The sequence below is a fragment of the Adiantum capillus-veneris genome, chromosome 4, assembly GCF_014529385.1.
Source record: "Adiantum capillus-veneris isolate H3 chromosome 4, ASM1452938v2, whole genome shotgun sequence".
Taxonomy (NCBI): Eukaryota; Viridiplantae; Streptophyta; class Polypodiopsida; order Polypodiales; family Pteridaceae; genus Adiantum; species Adiantum capillus-veneris.
In genome coordinates this window covers 92,727,957-92,745,157 of record NC_140934.1, presented here as the reverse complement: position 1 = coordinate 92,745,157, position 17,201 = coordinate 92,727,957, and the positions used below count along the sequence as shown (strand labels likewise).

The 17,201-nt window shown below is 44.7% G+C and overlaps 1 protein-coding gene across 1 annotated transcript; it reads left to right on the top strand.

Moving 5' to 3' along the window:
* The first annotated feature begins 13,082 nt into the window (after window positions 1-13,082).
* LOC147459601 (uncharacterized) lies at window positions 13,083-16,227 on the top strand. The gene has a single exon (XM_086509863.1). The coding sequence runs from the start codon at window positions 14,712-14,714 to the stop codon at window positions 15,591-15,593; it is 882 nt and encodes a 293-aa protein (XP_086365989.1). The 5' UTR covers window positions 13,083-14,711; the 3' UTR covers window positions 15,594-16,227.
* The last annotated feature ends 974 nt before the right edge of the window (window positions 16,228-17,201 follow it).

The window sequence follows — 17,201 nt, the reverse complement described above, 5'->3', positions numbered from 1 at the left end:
AGGATTGCATACCTGATGGTTCCTCTTGGTTTGTCGGGGGTGTTTCAGATTGTGTCAATCTTTTTGGGTCTTTAAGAATGACCCCCATCACTTCAATGCTATTGCCACTCCCGTCAGTGGTGTTTGTCTCTTCTCCTAAGATAAATGAATAGTCGCTGGTGGACTCATCTTCTGAAGCCTCCAAGATCATGTTGCGTTGCTTCCCGGTCCTCATGTCGTAGAATATGGACTTCCCTTTAGTGTCCTTCATTTGAATCATTCCGGTGCTCCAGTCTTGCTTAGCTTCCATAGCCATGAGCCAGGGTCTCCCAAGAATGATAGGGTAGCCCTCCCCTTTGTGTGGCATGACAAAGATGTCTACCTCCACTTCTGTATTGAATGCTTTTACTTTGACCGCATTCACAATGCCTACGCATTTCACTCTTACATTATTTGCCATTTTGGCTCGGCAGGATGCCGGCCTACTCACCTCTAGACCTAGATGGTGCATCATTTTTTCACTCATGACGCATATTTGCACGCCACCATCTATGTAGACATTTGAGATTCATTGCCCCTTGATGTGGGCATCCATAGTTGGTAGGATGTCGTCAAGATCCCTTCCAGAGATAGCCCCAACTATCCTTGGTCTTGATTTCCTGGTACTCACCATTTTTGTCCATTGCCTCCTCATTCTTGGTGCAAGGTGGATTACTTGGGGCCAAGTTATCTTCGAGGCCATGCATCAACACATCCTGAACCAAATCATAGGGCTTAGTAGACTCACCTAGTGAGAAATCCACGATGTCTATCTTCCGTTGCGGTTTAGCTGCTTGCTTGCTAGACTCAGCCTTCCCTTTCATTTTCTCTTCTCTTTGAGAGGCTTCCTCGTGCCTGGCACGCTTCACTCCCATAGCATCCACTTCTTCTACTTTTGCTTTCCCTTTGTGCTTCTCTCAAACTGATTCTTCTACCTTTGCCTTCCCTTTATCCTCCAAGCTAATAACACTCACCGCTTGGTTTATAGCAGGTGGTGGGGGTAGTGGTGGAATGAGAGGTTGTGGTGGTGGTGGTTGTTTTACAGGTGGTCGAAGGATCTGGACCGGTGGGATCGGCCCTGGTTGCCTGGGTGGTGGTTGTCTTGCCCTTGGCAGAGAGACCTGATTCTGTCTCCCCCCTCTATTGAAATTCTGCCTCCTTGGATGTGGGTAGTAGTACATACCATGGCCGTCTTCCCCGCAATTGTAGCAGTGGTACTCTTGGTTTTGCCTTCGTTGTCCTCTTCCTTGTTCTGGATTTCTGACAGGTGCATGTCCTTGCTGCACCAGATGCACAAATAAACTCTCTAGTTGGCTAGTGATGCGACTCAGCAGGTCTTGCTGCTCTTCTGATGCCTCTCATGGTTGGGCTCTATGAATGGCTGTTGCAGTCACTGGGGTTGGTCGGACCGAGCTTGTTTTCTCTGACTCGTTTACTCTTGCTTGCATGCGCAGCTTCTTGTCTTTAAGGCGGGCTACTTCTACTGCCAACTCATATGTTGCAGGAAACCTTCCCTTCACCTTCTCTCTAAGCGGTGACCACATGCCAGCAATGAAACGGTCCTTCTTCAGAAAATTAGGCGCTCCTTCGCCTTCCTCCATTGAGGCAACCCATCTCTCCCATAAGTCCACAAACTTGGACTCGTAGGTGGCATACTCTAGCAGACTTCCTGCTTCAATTTCGTCAGTAGCTGCCATAGCTTCTTCGAGGTTGTGCCTCCACCAAACCTCTTTACAGAGGCAACACGTAACACATCCCATGCATTTTTTGGTAGCCTGGGGCAATGCATTGTACCAGGACTTGGCCTCTACTTTCATCAGTAGAGGAAAAATTTGAAGTCGTGAAGCATCATCATCCTTGTTGGAAACCACACAAGTGATGTCGAAATCATCCAGAAAGTCGATGGTGAGATCTTCTCCCTTGTTTCCACTGAACGTCGGGAAAGAAACACTTGCCATGGTAGTGAGTCAAAAAATTACAAACTTTTTTTTTCTTTTATATTATACTAACAACAGTAGCAGCTCATAGAGGCTTTTTACAGAGTTGGGTGGATAGATTAAAACAAGATAAAGATAGAAACATTGAAGGAATGGTGGTAATCCAATATGGGGAGAATGATAGGGTTTGGGGAATTAAGGATTTCTCCTAGCACCGCCGCACCGAATAGGTACACGATCTTCTGTTGGTAGAAGATTTTCCTATCTACATAGATATTCACATACATATGCTGTAGGAATCTAAACGGGAATTCTGTCGGTCCATTTTCCATCACGCACAGAGAGTGGAGTACTTACTTATACTCTTACCGTGCCAGTGTTGATGAATCGGCACATCCATAGGAGGTCGTCGCCTTTCATGGGCTCTACCTTTCCTTCGTCGCTCAGCACGTACGGGGTGATGGCGACACGTTTGACCACTCCCAGCCTTTTGGCTAGCAGCAACTGCAGATAATTACCGTAGTCAGCGTGCTGCATGAATTCCACTCCATTCAGCTGCAACTCGTCTCCAGCCCACTGGGTTTCACCCGTGGTGGAGAGCTTCTTCAGGATAAGTTGTACAGGGAGAGGAGCAAGACTCTCTACCCGTCTTTCAAAACAGCAAGAGCAATAGCCGAACCACTCTTCCTTAGGACATGGGAACCTTCTTACCACTTCTTCTTCAGGATTGTCGAAGTGGACTGGTAGTACTTGCATACGTCGTGCGAATCGGTAGGCGACCTTCTATCGCTTAGCTTCGGATGACTTCCTCTTTGGCAAGTTGGGTACGACCCGGATCTCTGAGCTTGAAGCACTTGCTTGGCCAGATGCTTCTCCCTTTGGGGTCATGTGTTTCCAGACTCGCTTAACCTTTCCTTACCTTTGGCTCGAGCAGCCCCTTTACGCCATTTTGGAGTAAAGGTTGTAACTTTGATTGCAGTTTCCTTAGGGAAGAGAGGCCTTACCGTTTTCTTTCCTCCTTTGATGTTGATGACTTCTTCGCGGTGGATGTCGATATAAACGATTTCAGCCCCTTCGTTGCCTTCATTGCTGGCACTCATTGACAGTGTGTTTTGGTTGACAACAGTAATAGCACTTCATAGACCTCCCACCTGACGCTCTCAATTTGTGGTTAGAACGAGCAACACGAGATGGGGAGCTTACCTCTTGAATACTGATGACACTACAGCCTGGTAGTACTACTTCAATGAAGGTAGCTAGTGCCTCCTTAGTCTCCTCCTCTTCCGTCCTCCAGTTAGAAAATTCCTTCAGCCATTCCTCCATGATTGATGAGATGCGTTGCTTTCAGCATTATAAATTGAAGGTTTCTTAGAAGCCCTCCTCCGTGGGGGACCAAATGACGGCAGCAAAGCGATACCCGAACCTCGACGGCCTCTAAAATGTCGGGAGCCGATGGCGCGCCTTGAGCCGGTCACGGTAAAGCGAACAGGGGGCACCACCTATCTTTGAGCGGCTAGGACGCAGACCACGGTGATGTGAACACCGCAAACTTACACACACACACACACACACACACACACACACACACACACACACAGAGCATTGACAAATGATGAAAACCCTCAGGGATGTGAGGGAGAATTATTTCTTGCCGTATTTACAATGAACTTCCTTCCGACGAGGTGACACACCGTGGTGATAGGGAGATAGGGAGAAGAGATGGTGAATCTACTTGGTGCGTTCTCTAAAGACGACTCGATGATATGAAACTTGCTACCAAGAATGTGTATGTGTGTGTGCATCAACCATTGGAGTCGAGAGGTGGACGTAGCTCCCTTCACATGGTGCAATTCCCAAAACAAACCATCACACAAGTCCCCTCCCCGTGATGCCAATAGTGTCAATTCCTCCCACTAAAACTCTACCAAGTGCTGACCTCTCATGAACTCCCCCCCCCCCCGATAGTGACCTCTCAGTACCCTTTTATAGGTGTTGGCTGCTTGGATTAGGGTGATCCCGGTATGATTAGGATAAGCTAATCGGGGAGACAAAGCAAGGCGGTGGGCCCGGTGTGGTTGACCCTTGCTTTGTCTTGGGAGTTATTAAAAATGAAAACCTCTAGGTGGGCCTTTGTGACCATCACCTAGAGAGAGGGAAATTACAAATTGGGAATTTACAAGGCTTGGGTGAAAACTTGAAAAATGATGATGATAATGACCTACGGTTTACTGAAAATGGTGTCGCGGTTGCATGATGCCGATGATTGGCCGCTTGCCGATGCGTCGGTGTAGTGCGTATGTCTTTTCGGGGTCGGCCGGGGCATGTCTTCGACGCCTTTCTTCTTTTTGTTGTCGGTGTTGCGTGATTCTGGTCGTCCTCCTTTGTTGATGGCGTCGTTGTCATAAGGTCCTCCGTTTTTTTTTGTATTTTTCATGCGTGTGCGTTTATGCGTGGGTGTGTATGTATGGGTGCGTGTGTGAATGTGTATATGTATAGGTGTGTGTGCGCGAGCGTGCGTGGGAACAGGGGGGTGGGGTATTATATATATATAACAATATATATACTTTGTTGTTTTTTTTTTGTAAATTCGGACCTGCTACGGCAGAGGCGGGGGGGAGAATGGGGTGAGAGAGGGCAAGTGTGTGTGTGTGTGTGTGTGTGTGTGTTTGCGCGAGCACTGGGAACAAGGGCGACAGTGCGCATGAATCGGGGGGGCCACCTGCAAGTGAACGCAGAGCGCGAGGGAGGGAAGGAGAGGGTGTTGAGAGGGGGGGAGGGGTGAGAGGATAAGGGGGGGTTGTTGTGTGGCTTCAATCCGCGCCCGGCGAGGCTGGGTCCAAACTGCACGAGGCCGGGGGTGAGCAGCGAGCCATCAGTAGACGAGAACGGGGGGGGGGGGGGGGGGGGGGTTTGAACGTAGTCAACGGGAGGGGGGGTGAGAGATTATATAAAAGAAATCTCCCCCCTAAGGCGGGTTCCCGCCATGGGAAGAGAAAGTGAGATAGGGAGAGAGAGGTTGTGAGTGATGGTGAGAGGATAGGGGTGGGAGAGACAAGATAGGGAGAGAGAGGAAGAGAGAATCATCTAAGGCCCGCGGGACTGCCTCCGAGAGAGAGAGAGAGAGAGAGAGAGAGAGAGAGAGAGAGAGAGAGAGAGAGAGAGAGAGAGAGAGAGAGAGAGAGAGAGAGAGTTTAGTGATGATAGGGGAGAGGGGGTGTTAGACCCGTGGTCCGCATGGAAGAAAACAAGAGGGGGGGGGGGGGGGGGGTAGTAAGGCCAGTGGAATATGGACGAGGGGAAAAATTGGGACAGTAGAATGTGGACGAGGGGAAAAATTGGGGATAGGCAGCCCGCTGGAGGGTGTGGACGAGCAAAGGTAGAGAGAGAAAGAATATTTAGAAGAGAGAGAAAGAGAATATATAGTAGTTGTGGCGGCCCGCCGGAGGGTGTGATAGAGGCATAGGTGTCTCATGCGCCCACCGGGCCAGGTAATGCAGCGGCAGAGTAGGAGAGAGAGAGAATATTGGTGGAGCCGAGCAGTAGGAGAGAGAGTGAGTCCGTCTTCTGGAAATAATGGAGGGTGTGTGGCCAAACTGGCGGCGCCCCGCTAGTGGTTAAGCCTAGAGGGGGGTGGTGGTTGTTAGGAAATAAGACGTAGCTAAATAGATTTTTTTTTTAGATTACTTAATGGAGAGAGATAGATTTCACACACAAGAGATTATAGAGTAGAGAGAGAGAGAGAGTACACACGATATACGTGGTTCACCCAATGTGGGCTACGTCCACGGGAAAGCAGCCACTCAATGGCTTTAGCACTTCAAAAGAAGAAGTAGTTTACAAAGGGATTAAACCCTTGATAGAGCTCCCGCCTTGCTTCACTCTCACCACCTCACACTCACCTTGTTGCATCAACTTCACACTATGAAATGTGTGTAGAAATGGCCTCCTTTTATAGGCCAAAAGGGCTGCCCTCTCTTATGAGAGACAGCCATGTGTAGCCGCCCTTGTGTGAATAAGTCGAAATCAGACCCTCCAATCCGCCCATGTGTGGCCGCCCTTGAGAAGACAAGTCCGATTTTGAATTCGGCCACCGGCCACCGGCCATTGACTTCTGACCACCGGCCATCGGCCATTGACTATCGGCCACCGGCCAACCGACCGGTTGTTTTTCGACCACTTTCCGGCCGCCGTCTGGCCATAATATTCCGGCGAAAAAGAATATTCCGACGGAAAAAAAGTCTCGGGGGCTTCCGCCCCCGAGGCCTTTAAAGTTGCCCTTGATTCTTGTCCGTGAAAATTTTGGTTTCCGGTGAGTGATTTTCCTTCACGCACGATGGCTTCTCCTCATAATGGGGGCCTTACAAATGTGCGCTTTTACCACAGAAAATTACAAGGGTAAATCAAGCTCCATACTTAACATTGGTAAATGGTAAAGAGCTTTTTTTTTTTTTTTTTTTTTCTTCTTTGGTAATATGGCCTCCCTTCCTTAGGGTGTGGTTCTCGCGGTCACGGTTTTAAAAACCGGCCATCAGCATGTGCACCATCGTAAATGTGTAGAGAGGCCATGACAAGTGAAAAAATGAGGTTTTGAATGAAAATTGAGCCAAAAGGGATCGTTCGACAAATTTAGGGATTTTTGCCAAGTCGTTTGGCTTTTTTAAACTCAACAGGGCCATTTTTGGCAGTTCACATGCACAGCCATCACAAATACTTTGGAAACTGACCCAAAATGGAAATATTATATATACACAAGCTTTTGAACATGAAAGAAGTGATCCCACAAAATTTGGGATTTATCTGGCTTCATTTGGCATTTTGAGCACAAAAAATGAGATTTTTTGGGTTGAAAATAGGTCCAAAATGCCCAAAACTGGTCATAAATGGTGTGAAATGGCCAAAATTTGACACATCAGCAAGAATGCCGTGGGATTTGTGTAGAAACCTACAAAAAGACCAGAAAAGTCTCCCCCTCTCATATATTCACTTCTTGCTTTCACTGTCTGTGTGTGTGTGTAGTGCAATCCCACCTCTCCTGCTACTTGTTTCTAGGGTTGTGAGGGTGTGAATTAGGGTTTCCTTCCTTCAATTTCATGTGTGAGGCTGATTATGGAGGGTCTTAAATCTCTGCAAAATCAGAATATGGGTGTTTCAAAGAAGAAAGCTCAAGTTTTCCAATCAACGAATTGAAATTATATATGTGTAATTAGAGGAAAGGCTGCAAGTTTCAATCAAAGAGGTTGGAGTTTTCAATGTCTTTTGTACATATATGTGAGTTGAGCTTTTGTGGAAGAACTTAAAGTGGTTTTTACAAGTACTTTTTCTTCAATTTGGTTTATGAGTTTGTCATTCTTCCATCATGAACTCAATCTACAAGTCAACGTCTACTACAGGAAAATTTAGGAAGAGGGTTTGGGATTTCCCTATCACGAACGGTCTTAGTTTTTGAGAGCATACAAAGTGATTTAGGAAGAAGGTTTGTGCTCTTTTGGTCACAAACGCTCAAGGATTTGGGTAGTTTTTTCTCGGTGGGTGTTTGTGATTCACTCACGAACTCTCACAGTTAGGGGTTTTGCACCTTCCCAGCTAGACTGCACACTTTCCTGACAACGTCTCATTCATGCACAGACCAAGATAGCCACATGAGAGACTTAAGTACACTTTGGAGTGCTTCAAACTCATGAAATAGTGGCAGAAGAGAAGTGTAACGATGATGAGATGGAGTGGGAGGTGGCTTTTGAGTGTTCGAGCAATAAAGAAATTGATGACTTGGTGCCTATGATAAAGGGCAAAGTGTAAACTTCTTTTCATGAGAATGTTCTACTCTATCAATGTATGTATCTTACTCTTCAACTATACATATCGTTTTTTTGAGTTAACATACACACTTTTGACCAATGCAAGAGTCCTTTTCAATAAGTTTTCTTTAAGTATTGAGGAGAGTAACGTGCTTTTCAAATTAAACATAAACATAAATATTGAGGAGATGATTTCATTGACATAAACGTAGAGAAAATACAAGGTGTCTTTATAAAAGATGGGATATTTTGTCATTAAGACTACAATGTCTTTAAGAGGCAGTCATATCTCTGGCTGCGAGTGCCTTCTCAATCATATCCACATCTTTTTGAAACGATGGGGATTTTTTTTTATCGGTCTCCACTGTATCAATCAATATTTCTTATCAATCGATTTTCGTATTGATTGATACAGTATCGATCAATAGAATGGAACAATACAAAACAATCATGTATAATACAAAAATTTACAAACATTGCCAATTTATTTGATATGTTTTGTATTATTCAACTATATAAATGCAACCCAGCTAAATGGGTTGTGGAAGCATTATAACCCTCACACAATAATACTTGACATTTGCAATAAAGTAGCTCATGATCATAAATATGCTAGGAAAGTTCAAACACTAGATTCATGGCATTCATCACATTCAATCTTAACTAGGAAAGAATGCATTATGAAAGTCTCACAAATAGACCACTTGTCAAAACAAACACTCAAGGTAGAGTAGAAGATACCTCACTATGCATGACACATTGTTAGAACTTTAATCATTCTTGACTTATTCTCTCTACATGTTTGATTTCCTTTTGGGGATTAGGGGGGAGTTAGGGATAGCTCCTACAAAGATACCAAAAACATGATCGAAAACAGAACTTCAATCACTTCCATGGAGATGACCCATGGATTGCATTGGATGGAAAAAAGGGGATTATGCATTAGCTAGGCAAACCCGGAGCTAGCAATAAGGTAGAGAGAAAGCAAAACCACAAAAAGCCCTTTTGAGACATGTTGTGTTCTTTAAGGAAAATTTCTTGAATAAGTTAGGAAGAATTAGGAATACAAACATAATAATTCAAGGAACATAACAAAATATTAGGATTAAAAAGAATTTGAGAGGGCCAGAAGTGGATAGCCCATGCAACACATAGAAGAAGTAGTATTACTTCACCTTACCTAAAATGGATGATAAAAGACTAGACATGGGAAACTCAATGGGGGATGACCAGAAATACATGGGAAACTCAACGGGGGATGACCTTTCTGGTTTGGGGCTGATAACCATTGAAGGTTTACTAGATTAGTTGAGCTCGATGGTTCATTCATATCTAGTGTTGGAATGAATGGGTGTAAAGTTCTGAAAGGATGGAGTACCATGGAAGCATTGGAAAACGGCCTAGTTTAAATAGGCTTGATGTCAATGAAAGGGAGATGTCTAGACGATCAAAGGGATCATGGATTTTGGGAGGGAGATGTAATTAAATTAAGGAACCTATTTTAAATGTTAAGGAAAAATGAATTTGGAAAGGCTAAGAACCCTTTGGGCTATCCCATTTGTCCAAATCATCTCGAACTGTAGCTCCAACTCTCCACATAAATTCAAGGAACCTTAAGTAGAAAATATAGCCTTTCCCATACCTAACTAATTAAATTGGAAAATTTCTATGAAGGAGCTATCGAATTTTCTCTAGTCATCTAGGACCTGAGGAGGAAGGATGACAAGGATCCAAGTGTGTTGCTTGTTTAGCTAGGATTACTAGCTATTTTTTTTAGTAAATACTAAAGAAAAACAAATAAAAAATTATTAAATAAAAAACATAGGTGGAACCATACCTGATAAGTGTCCCATTACAAGGACATGCAACAATTTTCATGCTATTGTGAACTGTTTGAGTTGTATTTATTTGATTTCCTTGTCTTCATCTATCTATCTAGAGTATGGTAGTATGACCTTGGAAATGCACAATTACTAAAAGATTTGGTGGGTAGGTTGATCCGGAGGTATATATGGCTAGAGTTTAACATCAAATCTTGTTTTTATTCTAGAAGTCTCCTACAAGTTGAGAATTGGAAACAAAACAATAGGATTAGGAATTGAGAATATAAAGAAGCAACCCTCCTCTTAAGGGAAGGTGATAACGGTCGTGCTCAACACTGATCGGAAAAAAGGGGTTGTCATTCTTGAACCAAGGAGGATAAATAAAGTGCTTTTTCTAGTTTGATCTAGATGACAACACAATTTCTACTTAAGCTTCCTTGAATTTAAGCTGAGCAGTGGAGCTATAGTCCAAGATGGTTGGACGAGCGGGATAGCCCAAAGTGTTCCTAGCCTTTCTAGATTCATTTTTCCCAAGAAGTTAAAATAGGTTCCTTAATCTAAGCACATCACCCTCCCAAAATCCATGATCCCTTTAAATCTCTAGACATCTCCCTTTCCATTGGCATAAGGCCTACCTAAACTAGGACCTTTTCCAACGATTCCACTGGTACTCCACCTGGTCGGGACTTTACACTTATTCATTACAATCCTCTGGATATCAATGATCCATCAAGATTGAGTAATCAAGTAAACCCTCAACAACTATTAGCCCCGAAACAAAAAGGCCATCCCCGATTGAGCTCCCCAAATATTCCCGGTTTGGTCTTTTATCATAAATTCTAGACAAGGTAATGTAATACTACTTCTATGTGTTGCATGGGCTATCCACATCCAAGCATCTCAAATTCCTTTTATCAATTACTTTGGTTATGTTCCTATATTCCTAGTTCTTTTTATCTTATTCAAGTGATTTTCCTTAAAGAAAACAACATTTCTCAAAAGTTTTTTTTTGTGGTTTTGGTTTCTCATTGCCCTATTGTTAGCCTCAAGTATCATCTGCTTCAGGTCTTTCAGGCATTACGAGATCACAAGTTAGTGATTAATGCAAAGAAAAGTGAATTTCTCCTACCAAAGATACACGTTTTGGGACACATTGTCTCCGCAGCTGCAGTGCAAATGAACCCGGCCAAGATAGAGACAATCCGTGATTGGCCCGATTTGAAGAATGTCCATGAAGTTAGAAGCTTCTTGGGACTATGTTTGTACTACAAGCGGTTCATACGAAAGTTTGCAGAGGTTGCTTCCCCTTTGCATTTCTTGACACAAAAAGGAGTCCCTTTCTCGTGGGGATCCACAAAGGTGACTGCCTTTCGGACCTTGAAAGAGAAATTGACTACGGGACCAGTTTTGACTTTGTCGGACTTGCAGAAGTCATTTGAAGTATATTGTGATGCTTGTGGTCATAGTCTGGGTGCGGTCTTGATGCAAGAAGGCCATGCCATTGCTTACGAGAGCCGATTGTTCTCTAGGCCGGAGATGATAGCACTAATATATGAGAAAGAGCTTTTGGCGGTTATCCATGCTCTTACTCAGTGGCGGCATTACCTACTCGGAGCGGATTTTACTGTCTTTACAGACCATCAGAGTTTGCGCTACTTCTTGTCACAGAAGCAGCTTTCGGAAAAGCAGATGCGGTGGGCGAACATCTTGTCACAGTTTCACTTCCAGATTGTCCATGTTCAGGGACAGAAGAATGTGGTGGCAAATGCTTTGTCTCGGAAGTCGTTGGTTCTGGCTATTTCCGTGATACATCATAGGAGCTTTGAGGATATGGTTGATCAATATGCCACAGATACAGATTTTGTAGATATTTTCACACGGATACGGGATTGGGAGATAGTAGCTGGATACTCCCTTCGGGAAGGCTACTTGATGAAAAAGACTATGTTGTGCGTTACACAGCCGTTGAGGGAAAAGGTTATGACTGAATGCCACTCTCCACCTTTTACGCGTCACCGCGGCATAGCTACCACCATGAAGTGGGTAGAGAGATACTTCTTTTGGCCGAGACTCAAAAAGGATGTGGAAGAGTTTGTGCGCAGTTGCTTAGTATGCCAGAAGGTCAAGTTTGGCAAGCATGAGGCACAGGGATTGTTACAGCCTTTACCCATACCCACCCGCCCCTGGGAAAGTATTGCGATGGATTTCATTTTTGATCTCTCGAGGACACAGAGTGGTCACGATGGTATCTGGACTGTTATTGACAGATTTAGCAAACAGGCTCATTTCATTCCAGTGAAGAAAACACTCAAGCCGGATCACTTAGCGAGACTGTTTGTGGCCCAGATCTTCAGATTACATGGCATGCCTGAGACGATTGTCTCCGACAGAGACCCCAGATTTATAAGTTTGTTTTGGAAGGCAATTTGGGAGAACATTGGCACGCGGTTGCAGTTCTCGTCATCGTTCCACCCGCAGACTGATGGGCAATCTGAGATTGCAAATTCAGTGGTTCTAGATTTATTGAAGTCTTATATCTCAGATCAGAAGACTCAATGGGAAAGATACTTACCTTTGGTGGAATTTGCCTACATGCTGGACCGCTTTTGGGCACTCACACACTTCTTGGTCACAGGGACCGTGGATTCCGCAGGGGTTTGTCACTTAGTTGTTCGCATAGTGGCAAAACTCGCACGGGGTCCTGGCTATGTATGTATTCATGAGGATGTGCTCTCCGAGAGTGAGGCCGTGGCCATGGGCCATAGGCATTGGCTGGTTGTTCGTAGTGCTTGTGGAGCACAGGTTAGACAGATTCGCAGTCTGTCGGACGGGGATTACTCCCCGTCCAAGCTGGTTGTGAAAGCTCATCGTATGGCTAAGACAGCACCTACTTCCAGTAGTCACCCATGAGGATCATCTCATGGAACGTGCAGGGCCTTTGTCACAAGCCTGTGACGCATAACTATCTTTTTGCTAATTTTCTTCCTATTGTATAATTTGACTTACCTTTTGGAAGTACCCCACTAGAAATCTAAACACTCGGGAGTTGCACAGCCAGTGTGGAACGGACGAGAATGTCCTGTCAGAGTCTAGGGCCAATAGGTAGTTGTCTTGCCTGGCCAGTTTGCACTGAAGATGGACAAGTAGACAAGAGAACTAGCAAATGTGGGGTCACTAGTGAAAAACCATCTGTAGATGAGCTACATTGCATATGTTGGCCAAGTGGTAGTCTTCAATGATGGTCAGGAGACCAGTAGGGATGCAATGGAAGCATCTCCTAAAATTCAAGGAGGCTGCTATTTTTGGCCAGAAAATGTGTTCGCGTCATTAGCTCCAGAATGTCATGGGGAACATTTCTTAACTCTGCCGCTAAGTCAACTGACGCGTGCATTGAGATATTTTTAGACCGCAAGCTTCAAATCGGGAAATTCATGCATGAGTGCCACTTGGCAGATTTTTGGCACATTTCCCAAAGCAGAAGGACTACGCTCGATTTTACTCACTGAGAGCTTCATTTTCAGCTTTCAGGTGGATTGGAACAGGTTAAGAGCTATTGAGAGCTTCCCATGCCTTGTCTATGATGCACAGAGGGTTGAGCTTGCGCCCCATTGCCTCTCTCTCTCTCTCTCACGTGCAGTAGTAATGCCCCTCTAGTGGGCTTCACTCATGAAATTGTGTACAGTTGTGTGGGTATTATGCTTACATGCCGAGGCAAGTGCCCCTTTGTCGAGGAACAGTTAGCTACACCAAAGCAGGTATACAAGAGGGTAATAACCTCTTAATTTCGCAGCAAAATCAGCACTGTTCGCTTGCTGTTTTTGCTTTGTTTTTGGGCTGTTTTGTGCACGGAAAGCTTCCAGATTCAAGGGGTGCGTAGCCCAAGGCACAGGGGACAGTACAAGGATCAAGTAGAGCCAAAAACAGGTCAGAATCAGATCTGAACCAGAAAATACGACGAGCTGTAAATCACTGTTTTGTGCTCTAAACAGAGGGATTATGTCAGTGGAACACAGTGCTAGCCTTTGGAATTGTTTCGGATCAATTTCGGTGCCGTTATGTTGTCGAAATGCTGCGGGAACTGGAGCGTAGTACTTGGATACAAGAATTGACTTCCTAGGCATTCAATTTGTAACTCCCTATTCTTAATATAAAGAAATACCGCAAGGGGCGCCTGTTTAGGGGCCTATCTGGTGGCACGTGTCAGCTATAGAAGCAATCTGGCTTCTTTGTGTTTCTCTTCTTCTCTAGGTGTGGAGTACAGGTAAAGAGGGCGACGATTATTTTGGGTGAAAGCATTGAATAAGAAAGTAGATCACTACCCTTTTCTTTTGAACAAGCTGGTTTCATGGTTCCTATCGCCGGGATTTGAAGTCACTTTTTCCCTAAAGAGTGAGCCAGGGTCTGTTTGGGTGTAGACACACAGAGATTTTCAGTATGGCTGACAGACAGGAAGGTGTTAGAGAGGAAGCGTCGTCGTCGCAGGAGAGACAGGAGCTGCCTGTTATTCACGAGGTGGGTGCGTCCTCTAGACGGCCACAGTATGTTACTCCTCCTGCCATGATAGAACCATAGGTTCCTTCGACTTCCATGATGAATAAGGACACTTTCAGGACTCAGCTTGTTGCTGCAATCTCTATGTTTTCACAGGTGATGCAGAATCCCTTGTTTCAGGCATTTCTGCGACCTCCTCCTTCTATGCAAGAAGTTGGAATGCAGGTTGGGGATTTGTTAAAGGCCACACATGCTGCTGATTCAATGACTACCCCAAGGCAACATGTGGAGTCAGTGCAGACTCCTAGACCACTTCCCATCGTTCAAGAATAGGTGGCTGAAACGCCAGTTCCTCAGGCTATGCCAGCTCGGCCCGCCACTTTTCAACAGCCTAATATTGGTTTAGTTGGACAGGGAAGTAACTTCCAAGCTATGCAGCAAACTTTTCCACCTACTTCCGTACATCCTGGGCATTTTGGGGGTGGATCAGCATTTCAAACTATGGCTGGTTATGCGCCTCGAAACCGGTCTTTTATGCTAGGAACAGTGTTTGGGGGTACATAGAATTGGATACCGAACCCCATGTATGGCAAGGTTGGCATGCAGCCAGGTTTTCAGGTTTTCAGGGCACACAGGGCCGTTTTGGCATGCCGCAGGGTACTTTTGAAATGGCTAGTTTTCCAAATCAGCAAGCAAGTACTATACCCATAAGCCATGTAGTCAGTGGTCCAGCAGTTACAATGCCGCCTGTTAGTGCACCTATGATGCAGGCACATCCTATGGACCCAATGACAGCTTTTGAGAAGCCAAAGCCATACAAAGAAGGTGGTCAAGCAGTACAGTTTGATACTTTTCGTGGCTTTGAAGACAGGACCAAAGCTCTTTCCTTCTTACAGCAGTTTGATGCCGCATTTGCTGGAGGGAATTTCACAGAGCTTTCAAAGGTCAGAAAAGCTGCCACCTTCTTGAAAGGAAATGCGAATCAGTGGTGGAGCACCTTACTGTTACAGGGACGGGCTCCTGCCACTTGGGTTTATTTCAAACAAGTGTTTGCGTCTGCTTGGTTGACTACAAAATTTGAAGAGGTTATGACAGCATGGCACAATTTGGATGCCACTAAATGCAAGGATCTAGAAGATTATAACAGGAAGATTTGGAAGGCCTTACTTCCAGTCCCTTCTTGCAGGCATGTGTCATTGACTGAGCAGATAGAGCACTATACTTGTGGGCTGCCCAAAGAGTTAAGAAACTACTGCACAAAGTGCAAAGTTTATACATTCACTCAGCTGATTGAGAATGCCAATATTGGAAATGCTTCGTTACTGGGTCAGATGAGTCGTTTCAGGAGCAGCAATGCACAAGATAAGTCTGAGAAAAATTCAGCCAAGAAACTTTTTGCAAAACAGGCTTCTCAGACTCCTCAGAACATAGGGAAAGCATGGCAGAATAAGAAGAAATCAGGCCAGCCCTATGCACAGCAGCCAAAGGATCAAAAGAAGCCTTTTGTCAAGAAATCTGTTGAAGTGTGAAAGTCTCTGATGGCTGAGGGCAAATGCTTTAACTATGAGAAGAATGGTCATACAGCGTCCAACTCTCCGAACATTAAGAAAAGGCCAACAGTTGTAATTGAAGAAATTGAAGACAATGAGGACAGAAAAGGCAGGAAGCCCAAACCAGCAGCAAGATATGTTGGGAGATAGGCCAGCTACAGATGCCAGTGAGCTTTGTAGAGCTTGGGGTAAAGTTAGGGACCAGCATGTGCTGATTTTCTTTGATCCTGGTGCCAAGGCAAGCTTTATCTCACCAGAGCTAGCTACTACTTTGGGAATTAGAGCTAATGAGATGGGATACACAGCATAGGCAAGTTTGGCAAGTCGTGGCCATTCAGAGTCTATGACACCCATTCTCAGAAAACTGTGTTTGCATATTCAGTCCTATGTGGATACATAAGAATTTTATATCATGCCGCTTGACGGCTGTGATGTCTTGATGGGCATGCCTTGGATGTACAGAGTGCATGGAGTGCTGGATGCCTTTAACAAGACGTTAACCTTGGAACATAGGGGAAAGACTCGTGTGCTGGATGTTAAACTAAAAAGAGAGTCTGTACCTATTGTATCAGCTTCTGCTATCTTTTCTCTAATAAAGAATCATCTTTCTACGTACTTGATTTTTGCACATGATGTTAATGAATTGAATAAGTCAAATTTATCTGTGCTAGATAGTGACAGATCAGAATTTTTATCACAGTTCAGTGATTGTTTTTCTGACTCATTACCTTCGCAATTACCACCGGAGAGGTCTGAGGATCATGCAATAGATTTGGTGCCAGGCAGTAGCCCACCGAATAGACCTCCGTACAGGGTTAGTGCAGCCCAGCAAAAAGAGATTATGAGCCAGGTGAATGAGCTGTTAGAGAAGGGGCTGATTCAGCCAAGTTCATCTCCCTTTTGCTCTCCTGTGCTCTTAGTGCAGAAGAAAGACGGTTATTGGCGCATGTGGATTGATTACCGCGCACTGAACTAGAACACGATAAAGAATAGGTTCCCTATTCCGAGGATTGATGACATTTTAGACCGCTTGGAGGGTGCGTCTATTTTCAACAGGATAGATTTGAAAAGTGGATACCATCAGATCAGGATCAGGCCTGAAGAGGTACATAAGACTGCTTTTAGAACCACTTTGGTCTGTATGAGTTCTTAGTAATGCCCTTTGGCCTTACAAACGCTCCTGCTACGTTTAATCGAATGATGGATAGGATTTTCCGTCCTTTTAGGCAGCTTGTTGGCACATTCTTTGACGACATGATAGTCTACTCAAAGAGTGAAGAGGAGCATAGAGAACACCTGACAGGAGTCTTTAATGAGTTACATCGTAACAGATTGCTCATTAATGGAAAGAAGAGCGAATTCTTCTTAGAGGAAATTCAGTTCCTTGGGCACAGTGTGCCAAAAGATTGTGTCAGAATGGATCCTACTAAGGTTGAGGCAATTCGGACTTGGCCAGACTTGAAGACGGTCCATGATGTCCGTAGCTTCCTGGGTTTATGCTCTTACTATAGGAGATTTGTCCGCAATTTTGCAGAGATTGCTTCTCCCTTACATGCGTTACAGAAGAAAGAAGTCTCTTTCCGATGG

Excerpts from the sequence above, each read along its gene's own strand:
- LOC147459601 (XM_086509863.1), top strand. The coding sequence starts at position 14,712 with ATGCCGCAGGGTACTTTTGAAATGGCTAGTTTTCCAAATCAGCAAGCA.